At 42.5% G+C, this 27,630-nt stretch overlaps 1 protein-coding gene across 3 annotated transcripts in view; it reads right to left on the bottom strand.

Annotated features, from left to right (window-relative positions):
* The window catches only part of begain (brain-enriched guanylate kinase-associated), a 70,589-nt gene extending 47,637 nt beyond the window's left edge, over positions 1–22,952 (bottom strand). Inside the window, exons 1-3 of one of the 3 annotated variants that reach the window (XM_082516382.1) lie at positions 22,878–22,952; positions 15,341–16,983; positions 10,760–10,791 (exon numbers count right to left, since the gene is read on the bottom strand). In XM_082516382.1, the coding sequence (XP_082372508.1) occupies positions 10,760–10,791; positions 15,341–16,983; positions 22,878–22,893 (1,691 nt within the window). In that variant the 5' untranslated portion in view covers positions 22,894–22,952. Of the gene's footprint in view, positions 1–10,759; positions 10,792–15,340; positions 17,082–22,877 lie in introns of those variants that run through there. The other 2 variants (XM_082516383.1, XM_082516381.1) reach the window with 2 other exon arrangements.
* Positions 22,953–27,630: the final 4,678 nt, after the last annotated feature.

Below are 27,630 nucleotides of genomic sequence, written 5' to 3'. Positions count from 1 at the left end.
AAAGAATACTTTCAAGATGTGTGAGGTTTTTCTTCTGGGCAAAGGATGAAAAGATTTTCAATGTCTGCTCAAGATTAATAAGACATTAATATAGACCTTGACCAAAGAATATAGCAAGACCAACAAAAAACCTATTTGCTACAAAAGCTTCTGGGCAGCAACCCGGACAAAGTAATAGCATCCAGATCCATCAGGTCAAATGAAGTTCAAGTCACCTATAATTCCAATGATGTTTACTCTCATCGGGAAAAACAACTCGAGCACTTCTAAATTTAATTTCCTTTCAAGCCTCCAGCAGAATTGTGAGAGCTCTTTAAAATGTTTTTTTTTCAGTAACTGTCTGACAGAAAAAAAAACAATAGGAAAAATAGGACAAAAAATAGTGGTGACATGAATCTAGTTTTTGAATATTCAATGATTTATATTGTTTTATCTGTATGTATCTACAAAGTCTCCCCTCTGTCTCTGTTTCTGTGTTTCCTGCAATAAATATACAATACAAAGCTCTACAACTACACATTGCTGTAGGCCAATAGCTCATTGTGCTCTTCACCCCTTCATAACCCTTAAAGCAAGCAACAAGAGTCAGGAGGAGAGAGGGGGGGAGATAGCGAGAAAGAGAGTAGTATAATAATAATAAGATTAATACAATCCATATGCTATGTTTGTGTGTTCAAACATAGCATATGGATTCAATTGATCTCCATTGTTAAAATTATGTGAAAGAGGAGTTCAGTCTTTGCTGAGGTTGCCATGACAACCCAGTCGTGACATACCTGTGCTCCCAGCCTGGCAGAGGACAAGAAGTATAATAAGAAGCATTTTAAAGCTCTAATATATACTGTAATATTCGTGTTTTCTTTACTACTTGGGAATTAATAGTTTTTGGTTTTTCTGTTTTTTGTAAATGTTTAAACTGTAGTAGTTAATTAGTCAAATGTAATAGTTAAATGAAGACTATAACATTTCAACCAGGATTAGAGCAAATCCCACAAAATTATGAACATCATTGTTCTCCTCAGGTGAGCTGTAATTAATACATTGAAGCCCTTTACTGTGTATTTTAGTGCAACAGAAAGTCAAGTTCTTTTAGGCTTTAAGGCGTTAAGTAACAAATAAAAAATGTTTTACAAATACCACTATTATCATTACTACTACTCTTTCACAAACTCGCTTGCAAGAGATATTTCTGTCTTAAGCAGGCCTCCTGCCACTAGGCCTCATATCTCAAAGGTAATTAAGAGTTGAGTTTCTTGCAAGTCTGTAATGATTCTGTGTCTGCAGAAGCCCCAAGGACTGAGTGAAGCGTCTTTTACCAAATTATAGGCAAACAGACCTCGTAAAAATATTCTAAGAGTGACAAAGCTTATCTAGATGGAGAAGAATAGGGTATTTGGAGAATATGTAGATATGTGGTAGCGTGGATCACAAGCCCAATGCCGTCCAAGTTTTGTACTCGATGCACGATCAGTATTGGTCAGACCTTCAAACCCTTTCCATCTTGTGCTAGCAAAAACCCACCAAAGAACATCACAGAAGCTCCTTCCTACCCGTCAAACTTTATAACTCCTTGTGTATTCTATTTCTAGCATTCCTCGGAATATTTCATTTTAACTTAACATAGGACTTTAAGCAACTTAGCAACAGTCATACTGTATATGTGAAAATATGTCATGTCAGCAAGTGCAGCCATCTTCCTCTTCACTAATGTTGAGCTTCCTGCAGTTACTTACTAAAATATACAACAGAATGCTAATGCACCAAGTTGTAAACAAGGTAAACATTATTTCTGAAAAACATCTGCATTTTGGCACCGTGGGAATGTTAGCACACTAGCAGCTTTTAACTGAAGACATCACTGTGCCTAAGTGAAGCCTCGCTGTGCTGCTACAGTTTCTGTTAATGTTTGCTTCGGTTAAGCTTCTGCTCTTGTTTGTGTTTTCCCCGTATATGGGTTCATACAAAATACAGCGTGACTTCAATATTCATTCAACACACTGACATATTATTGCATTTAAAGCTGCTGTGTTAGCGACGTTAGCATACATTTACACCTACCGAATTTAAATGTGATGCTCTCTCTTTTTTGCTGTTTTTGGTTTCTACCAACTGACAGCTGATGGTAATATTTTGCCATGTACTGTAGCTTTTAAACACTCCTCTTATGTGTTATTTTATCTCATCTTAATGCATTTAAAAAACTGTCTGCTGTAACTACAAACAAGCCATAAAATGGAAACGATAAACTTAAGCACATAGTAAAACTGCACAGAGGAAGTGCACAATTCTCTGCAGGTTCATTGACATATGAGTCATGTCATACATTGTTAATGCAATATTAATTATAACCACTTTAAGAGCCCATATATAGGTTTTTTGTTGACATTTATAACTATATAAATCCCTAATATTATAGTTAATAGAGGAAACTATTAATTTCTTTTTCCACAGACATCAGATTTACCAAACTTACTGATATAAATCCAGTGATAACTGACTTTATAGGTTTAACTCTAATCTCTGACTAAAGCCCTACATTCCCTTCTGTAGAGTACAGCGTAACGTCGTACTGTAGGACAGCTCAGCGCTGCAGACCACAAAGCTCTACAATGGCCACATTTTGTCTTTGAAAAAAGAATCCTGTTCTTTTCACCTTAAAGCCTTTTCTTTTTTATCATCACGTCCAGATTGGACATCTGGAAATCCACCATGCATTAAACCACAGGAGGCCACCGGGGCTCAGAGTGATTATGCGCATGTGGGCCGAACATACAGCAGCATGTGCACAGCCCTCCAGGGTGCAATGAAATATTTACTGAGGTGTAATGGGTGCAATAGGTGCGCAGTTTGTTCAACATGTAGCTAGAAACAGAGCTGTATATTTGTTTGACAAAAAGCCTCTTTTAAGAGGAAAAAGCCGCTTCTATTATTAAGCTCAACACACTGCCAAGAGCGTGTCAACAAATTATTGTTTATACAGCAAGAGCGTCAGAACCACGACACTGAACCAGAAAGATCAGGACTGAAGCTAATGCATTAATGAGAACACACAAGCAAGTAGGGGCAGTAAGCTTGAGTTAAAACCTCTGAGTTGAAGACCTTTATCTTCTGTATTTTATCGGTCACATTAAAATGCCACGCATCCCACTCTTTTGACATACAGTACATGGACTTTGTGCTTTTGAGAGACTTGAGGTCTACTCTATGTGTATGTGCACCAGAGGCTTATGTTGCTCAGCTGACCCTGTCCTGTTGGCTTTTACGGAGCTGTATAAACGCCAGCAGCAGACAGGCATATCTCCAGATGTCCAGGGAGCGATGAGGGTGGTGAGGTGGGACGTCAAAGGGAGAAGGCATCTTAAGAGTTAGACATGTGATGCACAGCGGTCTAAATCAAAGAATATGGGTACATGTGCACGCTCGAAGACAGAGCCAAACCCTTGAGAACGCTCCAAAGTAGATTCCACATCGCCCAGCTCCACACGCTACAGTAGTGGACCCTAACAAACGGCTCCTGCATGATTCCCAGAGCTCATGGTCTTGGAAATAATTAGACAGAAGAATGAGAGAGCAGAGAGGTGGTAAACTGCTCCAGGCTAACCTGAAGGGAGACTTTGTATAGCATCTGCCTTTGGAAGCTACGTGCTTAGGAAGAGATGAGAGATGAACAAACAAAGCTTCTTCAGGCATATTCCTAAAAGTCTAAGTGAAGCAGAGCAGGCGATTGATGTCGTTAAGAAGCTGATGGTGGTGGAAAAGTGGATCACGGATTGATGCATCTGATAAAGGGAAGATGAAACATTAGTGGAAAACTAAAGTAGGAGTTGGACTAATGCAGCAGTTGCCCTCTATTCTTTGGCTGCTTTTCAATCCCTTTCCTGTCCTTGCTTTATTCAATCTCAGCAAGCGCTGACTGCAATTTTAAGTTCACAAAGATACTTCCGTTACCCTCGGATTAATGAAAACTCACTGAATTCTTTGAAAGATTGAACGGGGACAAGAATTTTGTTATTTTGAGACCAGAAAAGAGAGAAAAAAAGTTATAAAGCTGTAACCTTTTCATCTGTCAGTAAGCAGTTATTTTTTGACTTAACTGGCACACAGTCTCTTTTACAGTATGCAATGTGCTCACTATTTTCAGCTTTCAATTTTAGTTTGATAGTGATATTTGTATTACAGTCAGAAAGTAGGAAAATTCAGATTTCGTCTTCAAATCACTTTGTAAAGAGCTTATGAAAAATCTGAAAATCAGATAATAGCAGTGCTTGCAATCTACTATGCACGTACACAACATGCAAAATACAAGACTTTTCACAAGGTTTCAATTATTTACTTTAAATCTCATAAAAACTGGCTTTTATTTGGCTAGTAGTCTCTTAGTGCGCTCTTTCATATGGAGACCGTGACTTTGAAAGGGTTTGTCGGTGTCACGGACCCGGTTCCGGGGACTCGGGGTTCGTGAACAGTGTGGACCTTTATTGTTATTAGTGTATTGGATGTATGTTTGCTGCACTGTGTTCTTGTGTTCAATGCTGGTGTGTGTATGTGTGTGAGGCTGGAGGATGAAGGACGGCCACCTGCAGGCCTGATGGGTGTGGCCCTGCCAGCTGCTGGTCACGCCTAGCTTACCACACACCTGCTTCTGATCAGGATCGTCGGGGGAGCTACTTAACAGAGCGATGGAGCTTCCTCCGGCGCAGGATCGTTGAGTTAGACTCCATGTCAGTGTTTCTAGTGTTGTTAAAGTGTATGCCTGCCGGAGTTGGTGCCATAACGGCTGTGTCTGTGTTTTTCCCCAGGAGGACAGCGGAACACAGGACTGCAAGACACACGGGGTGTGTGAAGGCACAGGGGCAGAGAGCACGGGATACCAGCACTTGGGAGAAGACACGTCACGGGAGTCGAGGGAGCACTTTTGGAGATTCAATGTGTGGTGTACAATTACCTCACTGTAAATAAACCCACTGTTCATTCCATTAAGTCCAGCGTTTGGGTCCTATTTCCCCATCTCCCCACGATCTGCCAGCCAGACCGTGACAGAACGATCCTGGCACTATGGACCCAGCGGACTCACCGCGGAAGCGCAGCTCCCGTTTTGACGGGACCCGACTAGCGCTTGGAGGGCCTCCGTGCTGCCGTTCCTCGCTGGCAGCCTACCCGTCGGCCCACTCATCTGTTTCCTCCCCGCGGACGCCTCGGTCTTGCAGAAAACGCTCCAGCCGGTCCCGGGAGGATTACTACGAGCCTGCCAGCAATCTGCTTACACCTGCACAAGCTTTTTACAAAATGTTAGGAATTATCATCGTGCCACCTGACTCACCCAGCATTTCCACATCACAGCAGGAGCAGCCACTTCAGAATCCGCCCTCGTCACATTCCGCCAGCGACGCTCCCTCTTCAACAGGGAGGCAGCGAACACGCAGCCAGCACTCACAGCTCCAGCAGGAGCCAGGGATTCGGCTCAAACAACCGCCTAGGGTGAGTGACAGAGTCTCCCTTCATTCACCTTTCGTGCCTAGGGATAAACAGACTGTTTCCCCCAAGGCTGTGAATGCCAGCTCCGTGAACCCTAGAGCTCGTGTTTCTCCTGTTTGGGAGGATGACAATGTTAGTTTTGAGAACGAGTTTTTTCCTCCTGGTTCAAGAGACTGTGCTCCTGATGTTCCTTCGGACCCAGGAGTTAGGACCGTTTCGTCTAGAACTGTTTATTCTGGGGCTATGTTTATACAGCCAGCTGCCCAGCCTGTAGCCGTAGCACAGCCAGCTGCCCAACCTGTAGCCGTAGCACAGCCAGTCCAGTCAGCCTCTCGTCTTCATCCTCAGTTGGAGGCTGATATGCCTGCTGGAACTACCCTGCCATTATGTCACCCGCCTGTTGTTTCTACATCGCTGTCCAGTCTACCACGAGTAGCTGCCGCACCATTATCACCTCCGCCCTTTGCAGCTACTTCTCCACCAGCGTCCCATCAGACTGCAGCGACCGCAGAACTCTCGACTTCACCATCCACATCACCCGCTCGACCGTCATCTTCGCCACCTGCAGCTTCCGCATCGCCATCTTCACCTCCGGATCACCGACCATCTATACCCGCGTCGCAGCCGGAGGAGCGGCTCAGCGAGCCGGAGGAGCGGCTCAGCGAGCCGGAGGAGCTCAGCATGCCCGAGCAGGAGCTCAGCGAGCGGGAGGAGCCCGCGTCGCCAGCTGTGGAGCTCAGCATGCCCGAGCCGGAGCAGCTCAGCGAGCCGGAGCAGCTCAGCGAGCCGGAGGAGCCCGCGTCGCCAGCTGTGGAGCTCAGCGAGCAGGAGCAGCTCAGCGAGCCGGAGGAGCACTGTGAGCCGGAGGAGCTCAGCGGGCTAATGCCGGAGGAGCTCAGCGAGCCGGAGGAGCACTGTGAGCCGGAGGAGCTCAGCGGGCTAATGCCGGAGGAGCTCAGCGAGCCGGAGGAGCACTGTGAGCCGGAGGAGCTCAGCGGGCTAATGCTGGAGGAGCTCAGCGAGCTATTGCCGGAGGAGCTCGGCGAGCCGGAGGAGCACTGTGAGCCGGAGCAGCCCAGCGAGCTAATGCCGGAGGAGCTCGGCGAGCCGGAGGAGCTCGGCGAGCCGGAGGAGCACTGTGAGCCGGAGGAGCACTGTGAGCCGGAGGAGCTCAGCGGGCTAATGCTGGAGGAGCTCAGCGAGCTATTGCCGGAGGAGCTCGGCGAGCCGGAGGAGCACTGTGAGCCGGAGCAGCCCAGCGAGCCACCCACTGAGAAGCCCGCACCGCTGCTGGCGGACCTCAACGAGCCGGAGGGACCGGCGTTGCCAGCAGAGGAGCTCAGCGAGCTTGGTGAGCCCGCGCTGCCACCGGAGGAGCTCGGAGGTCCGGAGGGATCCGCTGAGCCAGAGCTGGAGGTCTGCGTGCTGGAGGGGCCGCCACGTCCTGCAGCCCGGCCGCCACGTCCTGCAGCCCGGCCGCCACGTCCTGCAGCCCGGCCGCCACGTCCTGCAGCCCGGCCGCCACGTCGGGAATCGTGGGTGGTGCTGAGGCGGGAGCAGCAACGCCGCCGCCACCGGACCCGTGGCCGCCCGCCGGAGCAGTCACACTGTCGCCACCGGACCCGTGGCCGCCCGCCGGAGCTGCAACGCCGTTGCCACCGGATCCGTGGCAGGCCGCCTGAAGCGTTCTGCTTCCATCACGGGGTTAGAGGTAGGCCACCTGAACTTTTTTTTTGCCGCCACTGCCTAACCCGCAGCGGGTCCCGCTTGTTTTGCCGTCCTGCAGATCGGCCGCCAGAACTGTTTGCTGCCACTGGACCGGGGGATTGGACTGTTGACCTGTGTTTTTTCTTTTGTTGCTTTGTGGTGGCTGTTTAGCGGAGTGGTTTTGGGGCCCTCCGTCCTGGACCCCCCGCCACCCGCCCTGGGTTGGTTGTTCTGTGGTTTTGTTTTGGGGTCGTCGGGAGTCGACCCTTAGAGGGGGGGTACTGTCACGGACCCGGTTCCGGGGACTCGGGGTTCGTGAACAGTGTGGACCTTTATTGTTATTAGTGTATTGGATGTATGTTTGCTGCACTGTGTTCTTGTGTTCAATGCTGGTGTGTGTATGTGTGTGAGGCTGGAGGATGAAGGACGGCCACCTGCAGGCCTGATGGGTGTGGCCCTGCCAGCTGCTGGTCACGCCTAGCTTACCACACACCTGCTTCTGATCAGGATCGTCGGGGGAGCTACTTAACAGAGCGATGGAGCTTCCTCCGGCGCAGGATCGTTGAGTTAGACTCCATGTCAGTGTTTCTAGTGTTGTTAAAGTGTATGCCTGCCGGAGTTGGTGCCATAACGGCTGTGTCTGTGTTTTTCCCCAGGAGGACAGCGGAACACAGGACTGCAAGACACACGGGGTGTGTGAAGGCACAGGGGCAGAGAGCACGGGATACCAGCACTTGGGAGAAGACACGTCACGGGAGTCGAGGGAGCACTTTTGGAGATTCAATGTGTGGTGTACAATTACCTCACTGTAAATAAACCCACTGTTCATTCCATTAAGTCCAGCGTTTGGGTCCTATTTCCCCATCTCCCCACGATCTGCCAGCCAGACCGTGACAGTCGGTGCACAATGATCTCAATTTTATTGGCATTGATTTAACTCAGCTTGCATGTGAAGTACAAAACAGCCTTTGGTGGTAAGCTTTGGCTTATTATCTATGACAAGAATCATTTCAGAAAACTGAGGAGGAGCAGAGCTCGTTGTGCTGCAGGGGTTGGTGGAGCTGATGGTTTGTTTGGACAGACTTCAGCACTTATTAATTTTCATCTTTGGACTCATTTAAAGTGGACCTATTATGTTAATTTCCAATTGCATATTTTTATTCTTGTACTGCACAAGATTTAGAGTAGCTTTGCATGATTGGCAGTTAAAAACCAAAACATATTTATCTTACACCGAGCCCATTAGTTCATACTATATTTGAACCAATCATTTTTATATTCTCTCCATTTAACTTTCTACTGACTGACCCTCACTATTGGAAATTTTCAACAGCACGTGTATGGGACTGTTTTTTCACAGTCAGAGCATCAGCCTGAGATGACCATATTCAAGATTTCTTTTTCACAGTATTCAGAGCCAAGAGTAGAAAATCAATAGTTGGAAACTGAGCTCTTGGAGCAGTCTGAAGCCTGAGGTTTTGATTAACAGGGATTACCTGCACATATCCATACATTATTATTTGAAACCTTATATATTGGCCATATATATTATGATTAGCATAATTTGCTTGCATGGACAAGGGACATTTCCCCATCTCTGGTCATACCAGCCTATCACATGGTAAAATAGCAAAGAAAATCTAATAATGTTCATTTTTCCTGGACACAAATTCGCACATTTATGTCACAGTAAGCACGACTTTGAAAATTAGTGGTAAGTATATTAGCAAGGATATTTTATGCCTGACACACCATCCTGGCAACCAAGATAACTGAGCCCCGAAAAAAAGTATCAGCTATTGAATGATCTTTTTTCTAAATCCAACTGAGATGATTAATAATTTAAAATAATAATAATAATAATAATAATAAATGCAATGAAATAATTTTGGTCCCAACGCACCAACAGGATATCTGTGTGCAAAAACTACAGTTAGTTAAATACAGTGAAAAGGATTGAACGAAGCATGTTATGATATTTTATAGGATCCTTGGAAAAGGGGAAACCAGACTTGTTTCCTCGGTTTTCCAAGTAGAAAGATACCTAGCTGCCTGGTTAATTATTCATTTATTTGTCTGCCAGCATACTGTGTTACTGCATTTTGAGAATATTTTACAGTAAATATTGAAGTTAAATGGCGCGTACACATTCAGTATTAAACACAATCAAAAAAGACATTTAGGATATGCAAAAGTGTGTAAATTACATCACTGTGATTGACATAGATTGCATATTGACAAGGAATATTGGATAAATGTGCAGCACCATTCCACAGCCATACCATTTGCAAATACAAAGTGCCATCTTCCAACTAATTACGAGTTAATATAGCTTAAAGTGGCAGAAGGTTAGCGCACATTGTTCACTCTTCCTTTGTTTTTGCACCACATTAATTAAAGCTCTCTCCACTGTACAGGAGGTTTGAAACTCACTTCAAAGACTCAAAGTTTCCTTCTAGACTGCACTTTATCCAAGGTTCTGTTTGCTTTAATTATGTAACAGGAAGTAGGGATCATCTCCAAAATCAATGGTTCCTCACTAGCAGGAGGTTAAGACCGGAGGTGAAAGCAATTAACTTCTAGATGTTATGATCATGTTATGCTGACATGCTGATTATAGAGCCACCTAAAGGCAATGCATCACTAAAGGCTTTAGGATTTCCTCACTGAAATTCAAAGTGATCACACCCATCTATCACGTCTTTTCTCAACTCATCAAATGCAAGGTGAGGAGTTTGGCTTAATGAGAGCAACTTTCTTTCTCATGATGGGCTGTAATAGCCTCTCTGTGGTATCTTCTTACTCAGTGAAATATTATGGGAGTAAATTGAGGGCTATGAAAAAAAACGTGGTAACTCATTATTCTCATACCACTAAAATCCAGACGACAATAATAACCCCTAAGCAACAACACCAGTTACACCAGTTTAGTTCAACTTGACCAAACGATCATGACCAACCTAACTTACATGCAGTGACTTCCAGTAAAAAAAACCTTCAGATTTTACTCCAGTATGCTGCACAACATGTAGTCACATTCTCCAAACATAGTGTACTGTTGAATGCAGAGCAGTCTACCCAGCGCTTTCTCAAAGCGCTCAGAATATGCAACACATGAACAGAGAGGCACAACAGCTACAGAAGAGCCCTCACAACAATCATTACTTTCACAAGTGCAGCAAAGCAACTACACACACTTATCTCAGCGCCACTAATGAAACCAGGCATGCACTTCTTCGCTTCCTTGCCTTACCGTTTATATGCCATTTGCCTCATTTTCAGCAGATAAAATCACTACTTTCATGTGCCTGTGCATCCCCTCAGAGCTGCATGCATTTAGAAAAAGACTCCCCTAATTCTGACTGGAGACAGGGCTGGTAGGCAGAGAGAGAGAGAGAGGGGAGAGAGAGAAAATGAGAGAGGGAGCTGTGAACTGAATGGAGCAGGAGGAGGTGTTCTGGAAGAGGAGGGGTTAGGGGAGTGATGGAGAGAAGAGGGAAGAGAGAGAGAGAGAGGAGAGGTGTGGCTGAAGGTGTAACTGCTGGGAGGAGAGGAAGTAAAAGTGAAAGTAGCCAACCTTGTGTTATGCTGCGTCTCGCCATCAGATTCCTGGTAGGAAGAGAAGCGGGTGAAATGATTAGATATATTTATCAAGCAGATTTATCTGGCGCCGCCGCTGCCACTGCACGCCGTGGAATACCTCTTATCTGGTGTTTAACGAGCTCTCAGAGTGGCTGTGTCTCGGCAAACAAATATATCCATTATTTCCTCACTCTCACACACTGTATCAGTTCTGAGAACATTAAGTGAAAGGAGGAGAGAGGCAGAGCAAGAAATGACAGATTAACAGTGCAAAAGAAAAATGCTGTGTGCTGCAGAAAGGGAGAGAAAGTGCCCGAGGGTGAGAGGCAGACTTGCAGACTGTAGTTGCTAGGAGGAAAGTACAAAAAAGTAAAATGGTAAACAAAACTAAAAATGTTGCAAATTAAGTCTAAAAGAATGAAGTACTCTTCTTAGATTTCTTTCTTGATACCACTCTCTTGTTTTGAAGAATGAAGATATTGCTACCTTAGGGAACACAAAAATCTGCCTAACATGAAGCTCACTGCTGAGCGCTTCGTATTTTATTTCGATATGCAACAATCTGTAGAAAAAAAGGACCACACTTTGTTATGTGGAAGTTAGTCGCTTCAGGTTGCTAACGCTGTTTAGTGTTTATAACATAAGCTAACTGATGGCTAGCTATATTATACTCAGTACTGAGCATACTCAGTGCTGCTCTGTCATATCTACACATGAATGCAAATAAATAGACTGGTCATAGCTTGCATATAGATTGTAAATAATAAGGATTTCACAAGAATTTACATTGAATTATTTTAATGCAGTTACAAGTTACATGCATGGCCATAAAAAACTCCCAATTTCACCGTCTTCTTCATGAACTTTACAGTGGCCACAAAGTCACGCATTGTTTTGGTGCTGTAGTAGGTTGGTATGTTTTCAGGTTCACGTCAGTCTCATTGGTGAGGATTTAGCAAGGTATATTAAATGTCACAGGTGCACAGCTTCAACATACGGACTACAAGATTGCAGTGCGTATTGGTGAGTGTGTGGAAGCCGGGCTTCACGCAGTTGCGTGGGTGTTACAAACAGTGCGAATGATACAGCAGGATGACTCATACAGCTACTGAATGAGACAACGCTCAGTAATCCCCCCACCCCCCACCTCCACGTCCATCCTTCCATCCCAGCATCCCTCTGTGTGGAGAGGGCAAGCCTAGAGAGGGGGGAGGAGGATAGAATTGGCATTCCTGCAAGGCATCACTGAATGATAATCAGCTCACATGGATTTACTTTCATTCAGTGAAAAAGGTAAAATATTAACCTTTAACTCGCTTTTGCTAAATGATGATAGAATGGAGACAAAAAGCAGACATATTAAAAAGTACTGACTTGACAAACACTATTTGTCATTTATTTTGTACATAGCTTGGGCAGCTAAATATCCATTTTCTTCTGATTTCCAATTCATCGTCATGGGGGGTCTGGAGCTTATCCCAGTTGTCATAGTGTGAGAGACAGGTACACACTGGACATGCCGCCAGGGCTCACACACAGAGGCAAACAAGCATTCACTCTTCCATTTACACCTATGGGCAATTTAGAATTACCAGTTAGCCCAACTCCATGCATGTCTTTGGACTGTAGGAGGATGTCTGAGTACCCAGACACAGGGGGAATATGCAGACTCCACACAGAAGGCCCCCTGGATTTGAAGCCATCTTGCATTTCACATTACCATTTGATAAAACTTTTATCATAAAAAATATTAATTAGTATTTTTTAAAAACTTTGTAATCGTTAGGATTTCTTCTTAGAATTATTTCTGATACCATTGTGGATATTTTTCAGCATTATTTTCATGACACTTTTTTGAATCACTGCTCCTACAGCATTTAACAGTAAATCTGCTATTCTCATCCCAATATGAAGGTCATTCACAGGACGCCATGCTTGCATTTACTAGGTGATGATTTTATCGAAACACACACATACATACATAGCCCACATACTTGCTTCATGTTTAATTACTGCTGTATTTCACAGGTATACTCTTGTATTGTTAGGATGCATTCCGCTGCTGACTGATAATTTATAACTTCACTATGTCTCAATTACAAGTTCTCAGTTTATCTCAGCTCATCACATATTTTGTAATAGATGTATTTCAGCCTTGCCCTCCAGACTGCAGAGGACACTTCTCCTTCTTTTTCTCCTACCTTGAAAGAAGCGCCCACCTCATCTCTACACTTGCAAGCCACTAACTGTGAAAAGCTGCCATACAGCAGTTTTCTCTCTTTTTGCCAAATGTATTCCTTTTAATACATACACCCACTCATCGGCTGAACAGTTGCTAGGGAGCTGACATCCAGTGAATAAGTTCTAGTCAGAAAGCGACATCCCAAACATTTATCTTCCTCCTTACTGTTGGACGTTGGTCAAAGTTCACCCATTTAGCAGCAGGGTATTAGTACAACAGCTTTGGGTTATTATCCATTTGTAGTGCGAAGGTCTGTCTGATCAGTTTTACGGCATTTGGCTAAATCTAAGCAGAGCACAGCCCAACACTTCAGAATACATCCTGCTACCTCTACCAGCAATCACATCATCAATAAACACTAGTGACCTGGCTCCACTGACCTACATGCCCATGCTATCGCAGATGATGGTGTATGCTTCGAATCACAAGCTGTTTCTCTTCTTTTCCCTTCTTTTTTCTTCTCATCATTTTAGTGCAGTTTCATCTTGGTTTCATCTGTTCCAAATTATTTTTTTTTTAGGACTGTTGAGGCCCTGTCAGATGTTTTTTCTGCCAAAGTGTAATCTGACCTGCTTGCTCTTGTGTGTAACCAGTGGTTTGCACCTTCCATTCATGAAGACATCTCTTCATGTAGACTTTAGGGACCAGAAAAAGTAGAAACATCCAAGTAAAACCCATAGTATAGCAAAGAAGGAGGTATACTACATGTTTAGCTTATACCACAACAGATATGCCTATCTGTTTAAAATGTTCTTGACTGGACTTTTTCATCCACTTTAGTTGTTTTCTGTGGTCTCTCTGGTCTTTTGGTGTTGCCAAATGCTGTTTGTTTGATTACACCTGATGTTTTTGCTATCTTTCTGATAGGTTTATTTTATTTTATTTTTTCCCCAGTCTAATGATGGCCTCCTTCACTTGCATCAACTTTTTGGACCTCATTTTGAGAATTTCAGTAAAAAGCTGGAAAATACAAGTTCAACACTTGAAATTGATTCCAGATATTTTGTCTGCTTAATGTGTCATAGAACAACAAGAAAATAGGCCTCGAAACTACCTTCTCAACTGACCAATTATTTTTAAGCCTCTGAAAATAGGGCACTGTAACTCCTAGATTGTTGATGCAATACTTTTGATAAAGCTCTTCATATCCCCAGTGACTTTAAATCCCCTGTGATGGAGTATGGAGGCAAAAACTACAGAATTTGTGTAATTGTTCAAATGCTTATACCTATTCTTTTCAATCATAGACTGAAAATCATAACATGAGCTGCAGTTTGAACAAATCTTTTCTTGGTAAATGCACATTTTCAATGGCCAGGGTATTCTCAAAGCATTGCTGTGGTCTATTTTACTTTTCATTTAAATGCATCGACATCTTTTTGCCCTACAAACATTCAAAAGATGGATAGCAAATGTCCAAATACTTATGGAGCTATCTGTATGTTATGTGCATGCATTCCTGTGCATATACAGCACAAAATAATTCAGATTCTCGCTAATGAATAATCATGTTTTCAGATTTAGTTTTGTATGGCAAGTGGGTCATGTGTCAGATGCAATTAAGCAAAACAGCAAACATAAATGAGTCACATCTACATAATAAGTCTGAGAAGAGTAATATTCAGCTAACAAAGACGAATGTGATGCAATACACTATATCAAAGCCTTGAATAAAGACTGAGTGAATTCATCAGAGGCTTGTGTAATCTTATTCATTTGGCTTCTCATTTCCAGCAATCTGCATTTACTCTTACTGCAGGAGAAAACATGACACAAACTGATCATTTCTTAGAATGATCACGACAATTATCTTCACAATAGCGCAAAATAAAGTTACTGTGCATGATGTAATAACTGTCTATCATGTAATAAAATTCAAAGTATGTGGGATGTGTATCTGCAGTCCTCATTTTGATCCGCTGTGTTGAAAATCAAACTGCAAAAATCCTCTGCAGTTTTCACATAAGCTGTTCACAGTTTAAAGAACGCAGGCTTTCCAGGAAGTAGTTATTCATAACTGACATAGTGCTAATTACTTCCTGCTGGACTATACCTCTTGAAATGGTGATAAATTCTTGGCTAAAGCAACCCTGTTCAATACCATATCAAAAACAGCAGCTGGAACATTATTGCATATTAATAAAAGCAGATGGTGGTTTGCAGACATGGCCAACGGAGGTGTTGAGGGACACCTCACATGTTGGAAATCAAATCTGATTAATTCAGGAAATAACTTCAACTCCAACACATACATTAGATGATCTCTGTTCTATGTATATGTATTTTTAAACCAAACCACCAAACGAACAATTAAGTGTAGTGTAATGTACTCACAGCAACATTTAGAGGTCTGGGAAATGAGGTAGACCTGTAGGACATTCTCGGAAACTGCTGCTCCGGCCAGCTGAAGACAGGGCAGGGGTTGTTCCGTCCACTGGCAGCCAGATGAGGATAAGGTGACTCATAACAGGTAGGAATAACTTTTTTCTCCTTCTCCCGCCCTCTTTCTGACCATCTAACTTTTTCCCAGCAAAGCTTTTCTCTTTTTCTGTCCCTTTCCCTCCTTTTCTCACCTCCTCTGTCTCTCTCCCAGGAGGCTTCTTTTCTCTTTTCCCTCTCCTTCTCTTTTTCCATCCCCAAGCCTCCATTTCTCTCCCACAGAGTCCTGTTTTCCCTTTTCTTTACTCTCCCTATACCTTCTTCAAGCACTTTTTCAGTTTTCTCTTTCCCAAGGGTGCCATTAGCTACCAGTTCATCCAGCTGCCTCACTCTGTCAATGTCTGTCTCTAGATAATGTCTCCCAGTAGGGGTTTGTGCTTGGATCTTTGGACATAGCTCTTGGTTGGGCTCTGGGTGTGAGTGAGTCTCTTCTTTTACTTTCCTTAGGACTTCTCTCGGCTCTATGATCCTACAGCTTGGTAATGTCTTGCTCCACTGGTGGATGGAACTTGTGATATCTTTGGAGTCACACTCCTTAATCGGCTGAAGGTTCGAACTGGTTGGACTGTACCATAAGTTTGTTGTTGATGTCGATGGTGGCGGTGGATTTGTTAAGGCAGAATGTAGTGGTGTGCGAGATGGAGTTGGTGGAGGTGGTGGAGGAGTTAGATCGCTATGTCGTAAAATGAACGGTTGCTGAAGAGGACCACCATTTGATTTTAAGACCCTGCAAGTCACTTCATTTAGAAACTGTGAGAACTTGCGCCTGTCCTCTGATTTCTCACCACACTGATGGAATAAGACCGAAGAAGCATTTTTGCAAGATGATGACATATTTTGGAGTCCGGCATCTTTCCTTTGTGTTGTGCAAGTATTCTCATGATCATGGTCTCTTTTGCTTTCAGATTTAGCAGGAGGACGTGAAATGATAAGATTTTGGTAAATGATTTCATCCTCACCCTCAGCAGCAGAGGACACCTGATTAGTGTTGCAAGACTGTTCATTGCTGTCTTGCTTAATAGGAGTCCGTAGTAAGCAGGTGGCCACTGAGCTCCAGCTGTTTGTATCCCAACTTCCATCATCATCACTAGAGCTGCCGTTGCCACTCTGTAGACTAGGGCTTTTACTTCTCTCAATAGGATTGGGGATGGAGTTGTCCAGGCTTCCAAGTGATCTCCTCTTTATCCGAGAGACTGAACCTCTGAGATTGGGTAAAGAGTTCGGAAAGTTAGACAAAGGTTCGTCAAGACTTGACAAAGATCCTTGCATGCATGAAACAGACCTCTGCAGGCTGGAAAAGGAACCTTTAAGTAAAGGGGAGGATTGGCGACGCAGCTGAGGCTCTTCTTCATGGTCACTGCAGGGTCCAGAGAAGACGGGGCAAGATGCCGTAGAAGAGCAGGAACCACGATCTTGCCGAGTTGAGGTTGCTCTGGAACGCTGTCGCCGTAAAGTAGCCATGTAAATTGCCTTCCTTCCTCTAATTTGCACAGACTCTGGTAATCCTTTCTGTACAGACTCAAGTCTGGGACCATCATCTGAAATGGAAACGCATAAATGAACCATGTCAGGCTCAGTCAGTCCTATTGGTTTCTGTCCTCTGGCTTTGCCCAGTTTTAATTGTCTGCCCTAGTTGTCCTGACTTCCAACAGTGCACCCAAGCTGTTGCAGTGTGACACACTTTACACTGATCCAGCTCAGTATTCAACGAGATCCCAAAGAGGCCTGATAGTCATCTGGATGCCAACCAAATCATTACCATATGGTAACTCCATCAATTCTATGTTTTTCCTTTTTAAAATAGCATTATAGATCAACAGGCGACCAGTGGTTTGTATGTGGGCATGTATAATGAATTTGTGTATTGACATGGATGATGTTGGAAAGCAGCTGGATATCCAGGTCAGTGATATTGACCACAGCGACCATGTGAAATCTGCTTTCTGTGCAGCAGGCAAGGAAAGCAGACACAGATCAATTTGTCACACATTGTTGTTGTGTTGGACCTAAATCTGCAAACCAGTATGACCACATATGGGCAAGACAGGAAAGAAAGGAGACAGAACTAAATACATACAATAGCAAATAGAAGGAAACTCTTGGTCTCTGATCTATATGACTCTGATAAAATCTGTATAATGTGACCACATGCAGGATTGATGTGTAAGCTGGACCTAAATGCAGACGGAGTGTAATGAAAAGCGAGCTTTATTTTAAGCTGTTAACAAAAGCAGTACAGCATAAAGAGAAACTAAAACTATGAAAACTAACTTCAAAACTTCAAACACTAGAATAAAAAACCCAGTAACATTAACTAAGAATTCAAAACAAGGAAGAAAACCAGGGACCATGATGTGATGTAGAACATCCGTATTATCCTACGTGTTGATTGGGATAGTAAGAGCATTGTTGGTGCACAAGTGAAACCTTGCCCCTATAAACCGACACATAAAGAGCTTTGCGGTTGTAGGCCTGTTTATGTTATTGTATTTTCCACAACTCTGTTGCTTGTGAAGCTCGCACACAAGAATTTCACTCGCATGTGCTGTACCAATGTACCTGCACATGTGATGTGACAATAAAAAGTGATTTGATTTGAAAGAGAATTCAGCATTAAGATCCAACCTAATTAATCTATGGTAAATGCTGGAAAAAGGGAACCACATCAGAAGCCATGTAGGTCAATCAAAAGTAAGTTTAAGTTTAGACAAGTGATTCTGAGACTTTAGGCAAGAGCTCTCTGAATAGAAAAGCCTTTTGTTATATAGAATAAAACTACTGAAAGTGATGGCTTTACAAACAAACAAATAAACCAGACATTAATGTAACATTAGAAGCAAAACCTTGCAACACTAAATCAATTTCATTGATTCACATCAGTTCAATTCTAATTCATTCGCAGAACTTGTTGTTTGGTCTCAAACATAAATTCCCAAGATGAACATTAACATATCGGTATCCTAGAGCCTTGTTACTGGTGGGCTGATACATAGTTTGAATCTTGATCAAAACATATCTCTTCCTAAAAGTCCAAGAGGACAACACTAGTAAAAAAAACATCCATCCATTTGCTTCCGCTTATCCTTTTCAGGGTCGCGGGGGGCGCTGGAGCCTATCCCAGCTGTCATAGGGTGAAAGGTGGGGTACACCCTGGACAGGCGCCAGTCTGTCGCAGGGCTAACACACAGGGACAGACAACCATTCGCACTCACATTCGCTTGCACATTCACACCTAGTGGCAATTTGGATTATCCAATTAACCTATCCCCACAAGCTGCATGTCTTTGGACGGTGGGAGGAAGCCGGAGTACCCGGAGAGAACCCACGCAAACACGGGGAGAACATGCAAACTCCACACAGAAAGACCCCGGCCTGATGGTGGAATTGAACTCAGGACCTTCTTGCTGTGAGGCAACAGTGCTAACCACCGTGCCACCGTGCTGCCCCCAAAAAAAACACTGCCTTATTTTTTCTCTTCTGCTTTATATTGTTTTTAAGTGCCCCTTGGTATGTTTTTCCTCCTGTGCATGAATTATTATGGCACACAGGGTGCTCAACCAAGCAGGAAAAGGACTGCCTCATTGCAAATGAAGAGTGTGAAGCTAAAGAGGCAGATGGTGGAACTATTGAAAATAAACATCCCTTCCAACAGCTGTACCCTCTCTAATAAAATGTTAAAAATAAGGGTACTTGATAGAGGAAGTAGCATAGAGAACACCAAATAATGGAAATCCAAAGGATATCTTTGTTTTTATAAGGCTCCCTACCGATGAGGGGGTTTTACATGTTTGACAGTAATTAGATTTAAAATTTTTCTGACAGCAGGTATAATTAATTTGTTTAAAGACCAAGAGGATCATCCCCAGCATGCATAGCAGCTCTTCTGTGATACAATTTATCTTTATTCGTCCTCACACCTTATAGAAACTAAAATTGCTGCTGCAGCTTTGCTGAGACAGTGGTACTTTGCCATAAATTAAGGTAATATACCTAAGGTAAAAATTTTAAAGCCTGTGCAAATTTAGTATAAAAAGAATCTGCATATTTTTCCATTTAAGAATCTTGAATGACCTAAAATAGCTTGAATCCACTCTCAGTGCTCCTGGCTTTGCTTGCTTTGCACCTGGTCTTCTACACACACAATATATGTAACTTACTTCCCTCTATCATAACAGCCAACTCTCCCTTTACCAGTCATAGTCCCTACATTTAGAGTCCCTACTCTCACCTCCAGACTTCTACTTTCCTTCTCTCTTGTTGCCCCTTTACACTTTCTCCTTCTTCTCTTCATTGTCTTCAGCCGACAGTAACACAGTTTCCACCACCACACTGTTTCTCAATAGCATATAAAAAGAACATCTAACCAATAGTCAAACATGGTGGTAATGTCATGGGCTTTTGCTGCTTCAGGACTGGGATGACTTGCTGTAATTGATGTAACCATGGATTCTGCTCAGAAAATCCAGAAATCCAGAAAAAGCAAATGTCTGGCGATAATCTCATGTCCACAAGCATATTTAGGTTGTGCAGCAGAATAAGTGTGGCCCAAAATTTCTCAGCAGTAATGTAAAACACTGACTGTCAGTCATTACAAAAGCTTGATTACAGTTTTTGCTTCCAAGGATGGTATAACCAGTTATGAGGTTTAGGTAACAATTACTCTTTCACACATTTTCCCTTACATTTCCCTACATTTGGTATTTACTCACACTATTCTAGTGTGAGTAAATACTTAATTTGAAATAATTACCAAACTTGGTAGAAGAGAACAGTGTTAAAGAACTAAATGATGTCCAGACACCTGACACATGACAAATGAATCCACTGAGCTGCGAATGATAATTGTGGCAACTGTGGTAAAAGGAATCAATAAGCTTGTATATGACACTGTCACAGTAACACTCGCAGAACCACCTGAACATGAGATCCAGAATATGTGCAGAGACAAATCCCTATGGAGTTAAATCAAGGAAGGGTGTTAGTTGAGCGGGTGTGCTCCTAGCTGCAAGGGATCGATTGGATAAAGACTACCTGACACACCATTAGACCCACCAAGAGCTGAGACTGATAAATATTATAGGAACATTGGGGAGAAACAGGAATCACACAACACCAATACCAAGTGGCCAGTGGACCTAAACATCCCAGAACAAGATCCAGTTGACATCACTAAAGTAGACGTCCAACAGCATCAGGACTCTGACAGCACAATAAGTGGGGCTGCTAAAAACAGTTACTCACCCAGACTGGATAACACAGGACAGAACAATCATGGTCATGACAGGGCGATTGCCTGTAAACTCCTCACAGGCATCATAGCAACCAATCTGAGTATGAACATAAGTCAACACATGAGTGCAGCTCAGAAGGGCATTGGAAACAACACCAGAGGGTCAAAGCACCAACTGGGGTTGATGTAGCAGTACACCACGACTCCAAAACCAGGCATATTAACCTGAGTCGCCCAGGACTGACTACAAGAAAGCGTAGAACTCAATGCCCCACATAGGGATACTGAAGTGCTTGGCATATACAAGGCTAATGGTGCAGTGATAACACCAATTGGACTGTTCAAGACAAAACTAAAGACAACCTCAAAAGCACAAGTCAGTATCATGTGTGGATTATACCAATGTAATGTACTGTCCCTATTCTGCATAGGCCTCACCAGCCTCTGCTACCACACCAAAGAGCACATACGGATAGAGATTCAGGAATGAAGTAGCAATCAGCCACTTCCTGTACATGGACGACATCAAGCTGTACACCAGGAGCAAGTCAGAGATAAACTCACTGATCCACCTCACCAGGACATCATAGTAATTCAGACAAAATAAGTGTGGCTCAGTGTTTGCAAAAAAAGGACAGGTTATCTTGACCGAAGTAGCTGACAGAAGGCAAGACAGTGGGCATACTGCACAGCCACAAGCACCTGGGTATCACACAAAATAACAGGAACCAAGATAAAGATGCAAGAAAGTCAGGGGTCAAGGATTAAAGATTGTCAGGTTCACAATCCAGGATGAAACAAGGAACCTTTTACATCAAAAAGATACTTGGTAGCACTCCAGACTCTTGTTTTCCTACATTTTCTTTACTGTTGTAAAGCTATCCCGATCTTTCTAGGGCACCCCAAACTTTTCCAAATAAATTGAAATGGGGAAATCCTTTATAGCACTATTTTCAGCAGAACCTTTGTGGGTAAACTAGTGTGCTGAGAGACATGTGCCAAAAAGCTTGTAATTCAGCCATTTCATTGTGTCTTGTTTTTTAGCACCAGTTTTTGAAGAGAAGCTCTGCCTGTCAAAACTCAAATCAAACCCAAAGGATAATAATAATTTAATCAGATGCAGCAACAGAAACACCCCCTAGCTCTTTGAATAATACACAACGGTTTTGCTAATAAGATCTCTGCCGACTCATCATATCCACTGAGCACATCATGATTCCCCAAAGCTTCCATAACTGAAACAAAAAGATCAGATGCCTCATTTAATCCCTTCAAGCATCTGCCTGATGAACTCTTCAGAGAGATGCTTTGACATCTTTCTAAGTTTACACAAATAGAGAAGTGTGGCTCTGTATTTGGCATTTTTCTCTAAACTTGAGCCTCGTTGACAGCACTATCATCAACGCATTGACAAATTACCTTCAGGGTATTTTTGACCAATCACTCAGCTGTACTAAAATAAACATGTAACCGATATACATGTTTGGTAAAGTGCTTCTAGCAGGAGCTGTTTGTTCTCAATACAGACAAGGCTGTGTATTTTTCAGCTAAAATCACGGGATGGATATTTACTGTGGTTTCAATGTGCATTAGGACCCACAGTAAGCACTCCTGTTGGCAAACACATTTAAGCCTGTACATATTATTACATGGTTAAACTCAGCGTGAGCCAATTTCCCATTTGCTACTGAAGAAAACCAAAGCCAGCAGCGAGAAAACCAGCACTCAGTCATTCAACTTTAACATAATTTCAGCCACTTCCATTCAGTAGCCACATGATGTTATCTTTTCCCATTTTATTAATGAGCACTCAAACAAATGTCAGACCCCCCCATATCCCTGTTGTCAACATCAACGTTGTCATGGAAACAGTGATCTGAATCAATCTCTCTCGCTCTCTCTCTCTTTCCCCAGCTTTGTGCTACAGCAATCCGCTATAGCTTTCACTCTAAATGCCAAGGCAATAAAAAAAAGACACCTATAGGAAATGTCAGCCGCACAGCCTGACCAATGAAATCTGACAGCCAAGACAAGCAATATTTCTCATTTTCCTGTCAAGGGGAGCACAGCCATGATGCATCCTTTTCTTTTGAGAGGAGAAAAAACGCCATTAAAGAGCAGCAAATTGAAATGAATGGTACTGCTGTAAATGAAAGCTTTGGATTTGAGGCTACAGGTCAAATTAACATAATTGAAACTCACCAGCTCTTGCACACATTTGTATAAATGCGCACGCTCAGTGACATGTGCCCAGACACATGCACACTCACGTGCCCGCACTTGCGCTCTGTGTGCACGTGCACTGTACCCTCGCCGATTTGCATCACTTCTATTGTTTATGTATGCAACAGCGCTCTCCAGTGGTCACTTCTAGTAAAAGCTAAATTTTGGTTATATATATATTTTTTACAGCTTTCCCAGATTGAAGCGTCTGCTTGTTCACCCATATAAAACCGCTTGTTGACATAGACAACTGCTGTTTGATCATAGACTCATGTGTGAGCTCAAGAGGGTTACACAATGAAACTGGGTGTTGATAATGATGTTGTACTGAACTCAGTTGTGAAATGTTACAGCTGTCTCCCCCTTTCTTTTCAAGACACAGTCGGTGTTGTTGTTTTTGAGTTTGTGGGAATTTAAAAAAAAGTGTTTTTGGCCTATTTTATGACATTGTGCAGTATTTACAGTGATAACAACAAGTTTCTTTATTTATTTGAGTTTATTCTGTATTTGGTTGCCTGGAACAATGACACACACGTGATCTGTGTATTGCAGCTATTGTAGAAAGCAGCACAGTACAGGCTTAAATTATGTAAATATACATTTATTCTCATACAGTGAAAGCACACGTGTGTGAGTGCGTGAGTGCACAGACACCTGTGTCTCTCACTTCATTTATGGTCTCAGAGTCCTTTATCCCGTCCGTGTTAATTAGTGGTTTGCAGCATGCATGATAATAATAAAATACATTCAGGTGAAATTAAGCAGATCCATGGTAATTTTATGCCAAGTGTCAAACCATGAAAAACACTAAAATGATCTACTAACTAATGCAACCTGTGAGATGAATGTATAAATGGGGGAATAGGGCTGCCATCAGTTTCTAGTACTGCCTTGTGCAGCTGGTAATGGTCAATTTATAAGTCTGTGCAGGATTTATGATTATCAGGAAGGAAATCACATGCAGCATATTCACACGAGGGAAATAAGAGTGACAGTGATGGAAACGAAAATGCTGTGGAGAGAATATAAATAAGACAGATTGTTTCTTTTTGCACAGCAACAGCGTTCAGCACGAATCCATATGGAAGCGCTGACATTAGGATGTTTGCATTAGTCTACACAAACTATCAAGTGCACAGAGACCTCGTTTGTTAAAAAAAAGAAAGAAAGAAAAACAAAACAAAACTTTGAGTGCACAAACCCGTGCATGCGTACACAATACCAGGAGTTTTGGTTTTTTCCTTGAACACAAACAAAAATAAAACTGACAGAAGCACATGCAGTATGTTTCTCATGAACATACTGTGTAGTAAATGTACTGTATACTTTCTGTACATATCAGGTAAATCAAACCATACTCAAAACAGGTGTCCGAAGGCAATATTTTTCAGTGTTTGAAGATCAGAAGATTAACTGTAATACTCCAAAGATAGATTAAATATTTTATCAGTAAATCTCACAGTTTGAGATGACAGTTTGGTGGATTTAAATGCAACGCAAAGCCCATTTTGTAAAACTGGCCCCAAGGCATCTGGAATCATCTGGCACAACTACAAAGAGTGAAATACACACAGAGGAAAACAAATGCTGGACAGTGTTTATCTCCAAGTAACTATTAAAATGCAATGGCCACCTCCAAGGGACTGTTTTATTTTATATGAAATAGAGAGAAAAAATGGATAAATAATAGTAAAGCAGCTGTGACTTTTACTGTTTTCAATGTGTCGTATTGGAAGTCTTCCACCAGGGAAGAGTGGTTCATCACAGCCAACATAAATTGAGCTTGTTTGACACAGGTGACCAGATGTCCCTCTTTATGTGGGTCTACAGCATTTCCATTCCCCAGGCCTCACATTTTGTCTGGTTTTACAGGACAAGCACTTTCTAAAATCTGAATTTTACTCATTGTGTACAAAAAGATGCTTTTGTATTAGTCTGACAAAAGAAAGTCTGTCTAATGTCATGCTCATCAGGGAAATCCAACAAAATGTCACAAGTTTTACAAATTTTACTGAATATGATTTGTAGACATATGAAAAAGAAACATATATTCACAGTTTTTGTCTTTTTTGCTAGTTATTTTTCAGTTTTGCACAGGGACAAAATGTGGTGTGAAGTAACACAGTATGTGTCTGTCATGACTGGATAAAAACGATTAGAACTGTGAGATGTGATAAAAGCTATAATTAAAAAAAGATTTGCTAACCTAGAGATACATCCAAATTAAAATAGGAGAGCAGCTGAAATCAAAGCCTATTGATGAGGCCATGAAAACAGTCTTAAGCTTCTCTTTATCCCTATTGTATTCACTTTGTAAGAGAATTGGACACATTATACAGTGGGGCAAAAAAGTATTTAGTCAGCCACCGATTGTGCAAGTTCCCCCACTTAAAATGATGACAGAGGTCAGTACTTTGCACCAGAGGTACACTTCAACTGTGAGAGACAGAATGTGAAAAAAAAAAATCCATGAATTCACATGGTAGGATTTGTAAAGAATTTATTCGTAAATTAGGGTGGAAAATAAGTATTTGGTCACCTCAAACAAGGAAAATCTCTGGCTCTCACAGACCTGTAACGTCTTCTGTAAGAAGCTTTTCTGTCCCCCACTCGTTACCTGTATGAATGGCACCTGTTTGAACTCATCATCTGTATAAAAGACACCTGTCCACAGCCTCAAACAGTCAGACTCCAAACTCCGCCATGCCCAAGACCAAAGAGCTTTCGAAGGACACCAGGAAAAGTATTGTAGACCTGCACCAGACTGGGAAGAGTGAATCTACAATAGGCAAGCAGCTTGGTGTGAAAAAATCAACTGTGGGAGCAATCATCAGAAAATGGAAGACATACAAGACCACTGATAATCTCCCTCGATCTGGGGCTCCACGCAAGATCTCATCCCGTGGGGTCAAAATGATCATGAGAACGGTGAGCAAAGATCCCAGAACCACACGGGGGGACCTGGTGAATGACCTGCAGAGAGCTGGGACCAAAGTAACAAAGGTCACCATCAGTAACACACTACAACGGCAGGGAATCAAATCCCGCAGTGCCAGACGTGTTCCGCTGCTGAAGCCAGTGCATGTCCAGGCCCGTCTGAAGTTTGCCAGAGAGCACATGGATGATACAGCAGAGGATTGGGAGAATGTCATGTGGTCAGATGAAACCAAAGTAGAACTTTTTGGTATAAACTCAACTCGTCGTGTTTGGAGGAAGAAGAATACTGAGTTGCATCCCAAGAACACCATACCTACTGTGAAGCATGGGGGTGGAAACATCATGCTATGGGGCTGTTTTTCTGCCAAGGGGACAGGACGACTGATCCGTGTTAAGGACAGAATGAATGGGGCCATGTATCGTGAGATTTTGAGCCAAAACCTCCTTCCATCAGTGAGAACTTTGAAGATGAAACAAGGCTGGGTCTTCCAACATGACAATGATCCAAAACACAGCGCCCGGGCAACAAAGGAGTGGCTCCGTAAGAAGCATTTGAAAGTCCTGGAGTGGCCTAGCCAGTCTCCAGACCTCAACCCCATAGAAAATCTGTGGCGGGAGTTGAAAGTCCGTGTTGCTCGGCGACAGCCCCAAAACATCACTGCTCTCGAGAAGATCTGCATGGAGGAATGGGCCAAAATACCTGCTACTGTGTGTGCAAACCTGGTAAAGACCTATAGTAAACGTTTGACCTCTGTTATTGCCAACAAAGGTTATGTTACAAAGTATTGAGTTGTATTTTTGTTATTGACCAAATACTTATTTTCCACCCTGATTTACGAATAAATTCTTTACAAATCCTACCATGTGGATTCATGGATTTTTTTTTCACATTCTGTCTCTCACAGTTGAAGTGTACCTCTGGTGCAAATTACTGACCTCTGTCATCATTTTAAGTGGGGGAACTTGCACAATCGGTGGCTGACTAAATACTTTTTTGCCCCACTGTAGGAACACTTTCATTTTTAAGACCAAAGTGATCTGTTGATATTACTCAAACTTGGGTCTAAATCATGACAGTTCAGTTTAATGAGACCCACTACATCTATGCTTAGACTGGAATTCATTGATGCCATTGGTTCTGCTATCATTGTTAATACTGACGTTAAAAAAGCAAGCTCTAATATTCTGCATGTATATTACAGTAAATTATGATGTACAGATGTAACAAATGCAGAATACTTTAAATAGACAAATTTTGGCGTTATCTCAAAATTTGAAGTTATGTATGTTGAAATGTTTTAACTCAAAATGCTGAGAAAATAAGTAGAAATGGACAAAAACACAGTAGAGCTGGGCAGTGGCACAAAGTAGCTCCAGACAAATATATTTAGATATTATGTTGTGATGACTTAGCTTAAGGAGCTAAGTTCTACCTTTAGTTTATCTATGATTCATATCCAACAGAAAACAGTGGCTTATACATTACTCCTGCAGACAGACGATGTTTAGATGTCCAATTAAAAAATTAAATTAAACAACTCTTATTTTAGGCTCTGGAGTACATGCTCATTGTGCGCTGACACATTTGCAGTGGCTTGGTAGCTTTCCCCTTCCCTGCCTTTCACAATGCTTCTCACCCTAATATTTTCATGTTTTCAAAAACATATTTTGGTAATTTCAGTGTTTATGTAAAATATTTGCTCACCCATAATAAAAGAAAGTTGGAGTAAAGGTTTAAACACGGTTATCCATTCATAAAATACGACACTGTTAAAGATCAAGAGTATTTTTGTTT

Source organism: Aulonocara stuartgranti (genome assembly GCF_965226115.1).
Source record: "Aulonocara stuartgranti genome assembly, chromosome: 19".
NCBI lineage: Eukaryota > Metazoa > Chordata > Actinopteri > Cichliformes > Cichlidae > Aulonocara > Aulonocara stuartgranti.
Note: the sequence above shows the minus strand (reverse complement) of the source record. Positions and strands in the feature narration are given on the sequence as shown.